This window comes from Acinonyx jubatus, chromosome C1 (assembly GCF_027475565.1).
Source record: "Acinonyx jubatus isolate Ajub_Pintada_27869175 chromosome C1, VMU_Ajub_asm_v1.0, whole genome shotgun sequence".
Classification (NCBI taxonomy): Eukaryota; Metazoa; Chordata; class Mammalia; order Carnivora; family Felidae; genus Acinonyx; species Acinonyx jubatus.
Genome location: NC_069381.1, coordinates 109,664,492 through 109,674,844, shown reverse-complemented (window position 1 = coordinate 109,674,844; position 10,353 = coordinate 109,664,492). Strand labels below are relative to the sequence as shown.

Here is a 10,353-nt window from a genome sequence, read left to right as displayed (position 1 = left end):
CATCACTAAGTTGCCTCTATATGAAGGTATTAATGTAAATGATCTTTAATACTGTGGGAGTATCCATTCCTTACACTCTGGTAGTAAGCTTTGTTTTTGTTTTTAATCACTGTTAATTTCTGATTTCGAGAATTAAAGTGTCCATTAAAAGGCATGCCAGAGCATGTTGGGTAGGACATTACAGATCTATCCAGGGGAAGATTAACTGCAATGTTTTCCAGGTCAGTCTGTGGTTGGTGTCCTAGAGAGTGATCAACTCAGGCAAAGGAGGGACAATTGAGAACACACTGTGTCAAGAACAGATCTGGACAAATCAATCACAGTGGAAATAAATATCAGCTTTATTAACACTCAAAGTGCCATTCATTTATATTCATTCCAAAGTCCAGAAGGTTACTCAGAGTAAGCCTTTGCACCACAATCTTTCAAAAAAAATGAACTAACATGTAAGAAAAAGCAATTTTCATTGTGCTAATTATTGCAGGCCTTCATGCACAAGAAACCTAAACAAAGATGTGAGCCAACAATATACAGATTTCCATATAAACAAAGTCATTGATCACTAACAAAATATAAACATGGTTTCCTTTCACATTAGATTTCAAAAAAAAAAGCTATTTACCAGCAAGAAAAAATAAGTACATAAAAATTGTAAAACTCAGAAATTTTATACATTTTTACAAGCACAATTTCGAATGAACAACACAAAGTCAAAATGTGCATGAAATGTGGCACATACCACACTGTATCTGGCTTCTGGTAGGTTTTTCTAATCATACCGGCTCCTTGTAACATAATACGTTTAGTGACATTCAACTTCAACAGTGGACTTTATTCCTAATACAAATAATTTTTACGTGGTACCGCATATTAAAAACAAGGCTTTCCTTAAGTACAATAACATTGTCAGATTGGAAACTTAATTTCCAATTCTTTTTCTGCCAGTTACTTAAAATACACAGTACACTAAAGACACAACAATGTATGTTCAAACTTTTCTAAACCAATTTATAGTCAATTACAGAGGATCACAATATGTCAATGTACTGTTTTATAAATGCAGTCTGATTTTGCCCAGTAAGAGAAAAACTAAAAGTTTAAATCTTTAGGGTAGAATATAGGAAAATACCCAAAAACAACAGGACAGGCCAACAGCAACTGCAGCTATAAAAAATCTTGACATCTCTTCAAGACAATTTAGTTTCTCACATTTTTTCATAGCTTTGAGGATTCAAAGGCCATTTTGTGGACAGTGTGTTCTTGCTACTGCTTTAAAACCTAGTTTTCCTCTTAATTTGCATTTCACAGAATTCTCACAGGAGAATTCAATTCCCTTCCTTGCAAGAGTATTTTAATTGATATCTAAGTAAATTTGCATCCAATTCTGGAAATACAAATACATTTTAAATGGTTAAAAACAAAATTAAAAAAATATTTTTGATCAGCCAGCTGAAAATATATTCATATAGTAAATAATCTCTCAGAAAGCTTTTATATATATTTAATTATTCTAACTAAACAGTACGCATATAAAACAAGTTCATAAAAATGTAGAAATAAAATGAAAATAAGAAATTACTGGGATATATACATGTGCCTACAGACAGAAAAAGACATCTCCACACACACATCCCCTGATACACAGAGTTACAAGCATACTTTAAACTTAGTCATGATTTTAGAATACATACAAAATCAGAAAGCGATGTTGAACTCCTGAGTTCTCCAACAAAGATAGAACCATAGATAAGTATACTTTGTAAAAGCAAGAAAGTCCATTTAAGTCAGTAATAGCAGTGCAGTTACTGATGGCTACATCTTGAAAGAAGTTAAAACATAAAAGACACAGACAGTAGTTCAATGCACGCATTCGTGATACTCATACATCCATCAACAATTATTGGTCAGAGTAGTAAATCAGTGTACAAATTAAACATTTCCAAAAATGTGCAAAAGTCAACTTTGATAGGAAAAAAACACCTTTGTACATAATTATAAACTGCCCAGCATTCAACTGAGATTAAAAACGTTTACAGAGAGAAACTAATAGATTAAATATAGACAATTTAATGGCTACGTTAAAAAATGTACATTAGGTCAAAGGGTAAATTTACAAATTGATAATCATAGTTTGCAACAATTAAAAGTTTATTCTCAAATTTATCCAAGTTTACTTTTATTTACAATGATACTTGAATAAAAAGAACCATGTGAAATGTAAGAGATGTCAGACATTAAAAGTATTTTTGGTATTAACTCTTATAATATTTCAGAATGCAGGCTAGCAAATTTTAAAACCAATAGCAATAGAAAAAATGTAAACCTTTTACTTACTAATTAAGATTGTATTACAAACAACTGTTTGTTTTTAAAGAAGTATTCTTATCTGTAGACACTGTACTTGCACTTGAACAGGGTATATTGCAAGGGTTTGGCCCACTTTCCTTTGCCCATAAGCCTTTCCAGCTCAAATGTTTCCACTAGCTCTCTCTTCCTATTCCAGGTGGAAAAGTCTTTGGAAAAATTAGAATATGTCAAATCCATTTTGGAGCCTAAGTATCTAATAGAGCTTAAGATGGGACTCTGTTACTTCTCTCTCCCCTCCAAGTAATACATATGCTAAAATCACCACTAGTTACATGTTTTCTTTTTTTTTTTAATTCTAAAAAAATATAAAGGAACACAAAAGTGCTTTTCAGTTTAGTCACAAACTTTACCATTCTCGACTGGCATAAAGGGACTAAGAAATCCTTATCTGGGGACGAATTCTGCACGTATACTGGAGAGCAGGCTCTTCCTTATGTTCCAAAATGTCTATGGCACAAAGCAGACGTCAGCCCATAACCTACTTTTCTTCACAGCTTTCTTAAAAGCCCCTCAAGTCAAACACAAGTTCATAAATGTTAAGACACAAGGAAGAAAGTATGCCACCAACCTGAGGCATCACATGTCAACGTATACGTATATGCATCTATGGTCAAATGACAATAAGATTGGCACATGTACAAGCTCAAGTTTGTAATGTTTATATAGTTCCATAATAGTTGAAGTAAGTTCTGTATGTCTAAATGCAAATACTGAGCACCTGTCTTTTTACTTGAAGGATAGATTGAGATACAAATTCTACAAGTACCTGCTTTATCACAATTATACTATAAGCTTACAGGTGGGCAGAAGTAACAGTGATCATCATTTTGGCTATGTGTGCAGGGAATATAAAAGCTTTGGTTTAAAGTGATTCTGATAATACAGATTGTGAATACAAACAAGGAGTCATCAGGCATAGGGAATAACAGTACTCACTGACTAGATGCCTTTGCCGTTATAAACTAAAGTATCATACTACTATCAATTAAAATGCATAATTATGAAAAATATGAAGACTTACATGAGACTGTATACAGGCAACAAATAAAAATGTATTCTTTTCTTTACTCTAGCTATGACTCCTCCCTCAACTTTCTGAGACTGAACCATGTCTGCTCTATCACCAAGAGAAGATTCTCTAGACTCCCCTGAGAGCTCATCACCATCTACAGCTCTGACAGGTGAGTATGGAGAGATGGTTGGCCCTGATACTTTCCACCTCTATTATGGCATACCGTCCAGACCATGGCAGAAGTCAAAGCAAAGCTAAAGCAACTATGAAGTAGGAACAGTGGCTTCACAGCACGCCTTCTCAGCCAACCAAAAAGAGGTATAAGACAATTTCCTTTTGAATACTTGGTAAGCTAAGGAAGCTTGTTTTCATAATGTCTGGAAGAATTTCTATTCCAAAGAGCTCATGAAGAACTATGCAAAATCAATTATTTTCTATTTCAGAATTATATATAAGCTATTATACACACACACAAATTCAATTTTAATCTACTTTTACCAACCAAAAGCTTGGCAATTTACAATAAATATCTTTATTAAACAATCACTTGTACTAGCTACTTGTGGAAAATATGCTGGCGTTCCTACCTGAAGACAATTACACTCACCCACATCAGTAGGTCATACACTTTTCAGTTGTTCTTCTAAGAACGGAGACTAATCTAGTTGAACATTCATACCTTTCCCTCCTTCCCAGCCCTGCCCCAACTCCCACGTGCACACAGACAGACACACACACAGACACACACACACACACACACACACACACACACACACACACACACACACAGTCTCTCTCTTCACAGAAAAGTAAGAGTTTTTAGTCAAAATGTTAATTAAAAGTAAGGATCAGAACTGCTATCCCTGGATTCCTTGCGCATTGCCCTAAGTCTCATTGCCTTAACATTTGTAAACCATTTAAATCACCTCTTTAGGGCAAAATCAACCATTCTAGCCCTGCTATGAAAATCATCACTAAACCATGATATACAAAGAATTTGGACAGTGCCAATGTGACTGACAGTCAAGTTACCAACCTGCAAAAAAATTTGCTATGTCTCTTTAGAATTAGAATACCTCTTTCTATCCTTATCGTAGGCATTCAGGTCTAGTGGAGACTGCACTTTGTCTATCATAGACTAACGCTAATGTTTCTCTTCTAACATATATAGATGTAAAATATGTACATATATATATGTAAAATAAAAAGAGGTAGAAAAGGGTAGGAGGAAGCAGGCATTAAGAAAGATTTAAGGGTCAATATACAGTCCCAAGGCCAAATGAACTCTTGAAGCCTACTGATTTTGGAAAAACCTTCATTTCGGTGGGTAACTTGAATTATTATTGATATAAAATAAAATTAAGGCATACAGAGAAAAAGGCACTACCAAAAATGAACAATTAAATTGCTTTTCATTAATAGTTAATCAATCTTAAAATTCAAATAAATATGAACATTACATCTGTAAAAAGGCCAAACTTAATATAAAATAATGAGGTCTCAAGACACTGTCCTGATCCTGGCATATGTAACACTGTTGACAGGATTCAATTTCTATCAAATGTTTTGGGTATTTTAATAGTTTAGACTAAAAAAAAAATTTATTTTCTCTTTGAAAGAAAAAGCAGGGAAAAAAACCTATGGAATTTATGCCCCTCATCACAGGAATTGAGTAGGTACTGAACTTTTATACAAGAGGGAGTTCTGAGAAAGAGGCCTCCTGACCCCAGAGGGTCCCTCCAATTTGGGGATACTTTTAATCTCTGTTAATGACATTTTAGTTTGTAACAGCCAGATTACCCAAAATTTCTTTCCCCTCATTTCATAAAAAACAACAGCATTTTAAAACATCACTGCTGGGGGCACCTGGATGGGTTAGCTGGTAAAGTGTCCAACTCTTGATTTCCGATTCGATTTCAACTCAGGCCGTGATCTCATAGTTTGTGAGTTCCAGCCCCACGATGGGCTAAGCAATGACAGTGCGGAGCCCGCTTGCGAAGCTTGCTCTCTCCTCTCTCTGCCCCTCTCCCACTCCCTCTCTCTCAAAATAAATAAGTAAACATTTAAAGAAAAAAGAATTAAAAAAAATCAGTGCTAAACTTTCAGAGTTAGGGTATGCCATAAAATAAGAATCCATTTGCCCATGTTTCCTCCTAGACTGTGACCTACTTAAGGGATAAGTTAATCTAGTACCTGACATAATAAACCACAATTATTGAATAAGCAAGTGAAAAAGACTCACCCTCTTTAAAAGAAATTGATAGATTCCTATATTTGATTGACACCAGGTGACTGTGTATCCAGCTACTGGTCTCTAGACCCCAAATGAAACCATTGGCACAGAGCTCTTCTGTGGGTCAATCTGCATCTGACGAACATCTTGGCTTTTGCACCCAAGCTTGGTCATCCCTATAAACTATTCAGATTTGATTTTCTTAGTGTCTTCACATATCTTATAACAATTCCATCTCAGAAGTACTACAGACCACACCTGACATATATAAAAGCTAAAGCAGCAGAGAGCTATTAACGAAATAATTCCACCTTCTTCATGTACTTTCTATTGGTAATAAAATAAAGCCTCCCTCATGTGAAAGCCAATTCAAGTTTTCATTTTCTTTTATATTTCTGTCTATGCATTAACATTCCAATCTCATAGAAATTATGTAAGGTTGACTGCCTTTGAGAACTTTCTAAGGCATTTTCAAGTTAGAAACATGTTTTATAAATGAGAAAAATTGAAAAATTTTCAAGATATTCATACTGAAAATTTCAAAGTCTGTATACTTTTAAATACATTTTAAAGAATTACCATCAAAATTTCCATTAGTCATTGTGATGTTTTTTAACCCTTTTATTCAGTACAGTTTGTTTGCAATGTAAAAGATCTTGTATTTGGTCCAAGCCTAAGTCATGCCATTTTGAATCTCTCAAGGCCTACGTAGAAAGATATTTCCTGAAAAGCACATATAAGACTGCTAGTGAATCTTCTCCAGCACCAAAAAGTCTGCCACTATCAAAGCAGAACACATTTTAAAGGCACAAAGTCAGCAGTCTGACCATTTTCCAGCCTCAGCAAAGAAATATTACAGTATAGAAGAATCAGTTGTGCATTTAAAAAACAAAATACATTGAATCATCTTTAAAAGTTCAAATTTCATTTGTTGATCCATACCATTATTAGAAAGAAAAAATTGGAGTGTTATATTTAACTGCCCCTAATGGGGGGGGGGGGGCGAGGTTCTTTTCAATTTTTTTTTTTTTTAATTTACTTTTGGTCTTTCACACCTCATCCCACTTCAAGCTTTTTTGTTCTAGTAGTTTTTGTATAATATATTAACTTTTATTGTGGTTTTGGTACCTTTACAACTTGTTTGAAATAAATTCACATCACATTTTATATAGCAATTCTGTAAACTATTAGTCTATTTTAAAGTCTTTACATAAAGAACGATACTTTCCCACATTTTCCTTATAAAACAAAGGTCTTCTGCAGCAGTGTTAAAGCAGTAATTTCTTTTCAGGTGAATTTATTTTCTATGGCACTTAGAGAAGAAAAAAGAGACTGAAGAAAGCAAATGATTTTGCTTTGGGTTTCACAGTCCCCCAAGATTTCTCTCTAAAGAGCATCTGTCTCATATTCTACACTGCTGGTTACCCTGACAGACCAAAAATGAGCCCAAAGGAAATCAAGACTACACAAGACAAAGGAATGAAGGAAAAGCCCACTGGTCCAGATACCATCTTGCTCAAGCAGAAGAGATGCCTTCACTCATAAAAGATAAAGAAATTATAATAGATCCACATCCTTGGTTACTATGTTTATAGCACAAGATTTGGCAGTTGATTTTCCAGGGGAAGGGCCACTAATTCATATTCTTCTTTGTAAGCTGCTTCCTTTGATTATGAGCGTATGGGAGAAACTTTGACAAGCATATTTGTGCTTTGACTTTTTTCTCAGCCTAGCTAGTGGTATTTCAAATATTCCTACAGAAAATGCCAGATAGGACCTTGATATAGGAAACCAAGATCTACCTATCTTCAGAAACAAAGTAATTTAAAAGAGTCCCTAGAAGAGCATACCTTTAAGCAGAAAATAAAATACCAGAGCTCCTTATGAACCCTATAAAAGGCAACACATTTAGGGCCTCCAAAAAGACTATTTTCTAACCTTTAAAAATAAAGCACTTAGCACTTGCTTTAATATGCTGAAAAAATCGCAAGTAGCCAAATTACTGATGTTATTGATATTTTTCAGTAGCATAAGTCCATTAGAGCTAATGGGAGTTTCCCAGCTGCCTCTTTCCACTGGATGCCCTTGCTCTTAGGGGATACGCTATACTAGAAATACCTTAAACCTTCCCATAAAATAGTTAATACTCTTTTCTGATATGCTTTGCTTTTCTCACAATTATGAACTGACTTTTGAGGAAAGAATACATACAGATGGCTGGGTTTAACAGGTTCTGTGTTTAAATTCATTTTGTTTCTACAATGGAAGGTACTGGTTTTGGTGTAATATGCAGCTGGTAAGGAAAGGATTGCTATCTGATGTTTGTTGAGATCACTCACCCTTGACTTAAAGTAGTGGTATCTGCTCTTGTAAAACCCTCATTATGCACTGTGCATCACTTTTTCTCTGAAATTTACTTTTTGCAAGGACCCTGCTCTGCAAATGGCTGTTTTCAGTTTATAACTGGGGCTGGTCTTTGCATCAGGGTTCTCAACTTCAGCACTTTTAACATTTTGGGCAGGATAGTTCTTTACTTGGGGAACAGGGTTGCTGTACTTGTATTGTACAGTGTAGTTTGTTTGGCAGCGTCCCTGGCTTTGGGACACCAGATGCCACTAACATCCTTCTAGTTGTGACAGGAAAAATCATCTCTGGGCACTGCCAAATGCAAAGCAAAAGTAACCTCATCTGACACGTGAGAACCACTATTTTACATGGTAACTATTTTTTGGTGCTTTAGTATTCTGTGATCCCAAGAACAAGGATTTTATCTCATGACACTAGCTGTAACACATGATACTCCAAGTTAAATTCTTAGTTCCCAAAGAATGTTATCCATGGGGAATCAGGAGCTAGAAATAGGGAAATACAGTATACATGATTTTGATTATTTTTTTTTCCCTTAATTTTGGGACTGTCTACCTCTGATAAAGAACACAGTTGCAAATATACTAAACAATATTTAGTTCTTCTTTTCCTTACTTCTTTTGACTGGCAAATGTGGTTTCATCTGCTCGCATGCTGATATAGAGCAATCTTTTTTTGCCGTTTTAATTTGGATTTGCTCACTGACTTCCCATATCTGCTTTAAACTAAAATAGTACCGTTTTTTTTTTGTTTTTTTGTTTTTTTTTAAGCAGAAAGCTATCCCTCAAGGTTTACAGATTCCAGTAACATGGATCTATTATAGTGTATTTGCTTATTATACTGGTTAGAATTAACAAATAAACATACCTCTTAGAGATTCATATTTTCTATCGAGATTCCTACTGAGCAAAAAGCTTGGTAGACAGAGGTTAGGATCTAAAGAATACAGATATAAGAAGGAACCTATATTCTTTAAGTTGAGTACCTACCCTAAACTCAAGTTTAGGGCTCAACCCCACAAATGAGGATCTATTTTAAATACTATCACTAAAAACTACAAATCATACATCATTTTCTTCTCCTTGTTTTTCATGTCTCCCCATCACCACGAATCAATCGGTCAGTGACGCAGGGAAAGACTCTACAATCTTTAGGTATTTTAAATGATTTGTTTGTACTAAAAAGAGTGACTATGTACTAAAGTGCTTTTATCTCTCTGAACCACATCAGTACATTATAAAAAATTAAAAAAAAAAAAAAGGAGTTTCAAGTTCTTGAAAGGGAAAAAAAAGATTAAATATAAAAAATTTAGGTTACTATTATTAAACAAACTTAACCAAGAATCAAGAGAAATACTTTCCCTCTTGTCTTTTTCTCCCCATCTCTCTTTTTTATAAAAAAGAAAAGTGCAGTCAGAGAGAAGGTGAATGAATTGATGGGAGCTGGGTAGAGGCACAGTAGAGGTACCGGCTGCTAGTGATAATGCACAAACATGTGCCTTAATAGTTCATCAGCTGAAGGTCTCAGTTTGGCCTCTATAAAGATCCGTTTGAGGAAATCTCGAGTATAGTCTGAGACATGAGGTGGCAGCTTTGGGTTTGTTGGCTGAGTGGCAATTTTAAAGATGGCAGCCATAGCTTCAAATTCTGCCCAAGGAGGCTTTTCAGTTAGCATTTCCACCACAGTACAGCCCACACTCCTAGAAAAAAAAATTACACAAACAGTATCACCATGAAGGAAAGTCACTTAATGACACGAGAAACAGGACTGAAGTCCATATACATTTAAATACAACTTGACTTCAAGTTTAAAGTTTCATTGAAGGATTATAATTATATAAAACTAAAATTTAAAGGTAAAATCAATGAAAATAAACCACAATAAGGGCTAATTCAAATGGTTAGGCAGAGAACATTATTAATTTTATAATTTTTGCTTGATATTATATAATTCTCTAACCTGATTATTAAATATTACTTTTGTCTTACAAAGGACACAAACATTAGAAATTCTGTTTGCCTTGGGGCACCTGGGTGGCTCAGTTGGTTAAGCGCTGGACTTCAGTTCAGGTCATGATCTCACAGTTCATGAGTTTGAGCACCACATCAGACTCTGTGCTGACGGCTCAGAGCCTGGAGCCTGTTTTGGATTCCATGCCTCCCTCTCTCTCTGCCCCTCCCTCACTTGTGCTCTGTCTCTCAAAAATAAACATACATTAAAAAAAATCTTTTTAATAAAAATAAAAAGAATAAAAAAAAAAAAGAAACTATTTGCCTTTAGGTGCCTAAAATGATTAATCTATTAAACACTTTTCTCAGTGAGAAATAGAAAATAACCATTTTATGTTCTCACTTAAAATTATTAAAAAACTAAA

The 10,353-nt window shown here is 34.7% G+C and overlaps 1 protein-coding gene across 1 annotated transcript in view; it reads right to left on the bottom strand.

Moving 5' to 3' along the window:
* Nucleotides 1–317: 317 nt before the first annotated feature.
* MAP3K2 (mitogen-activated protein kinase kinase kinase 2) overlaps nt 318–10,353 on the bottom strand; it is a 96,610-nt gene continuing 86,574 nt past the window's right edge. The window contains exon 17 of the mRNA XM_015062500.3: nt 318–9,678. Within this exon, the coding sequence (XP_014917986.1) occupies nt 9,453–9,678 (226 nt within the window). The 3' untranslated portion in view covers nt 318–9,452. The remainder of the gene's footprint in view (nt 9,679–10,353) is intronic.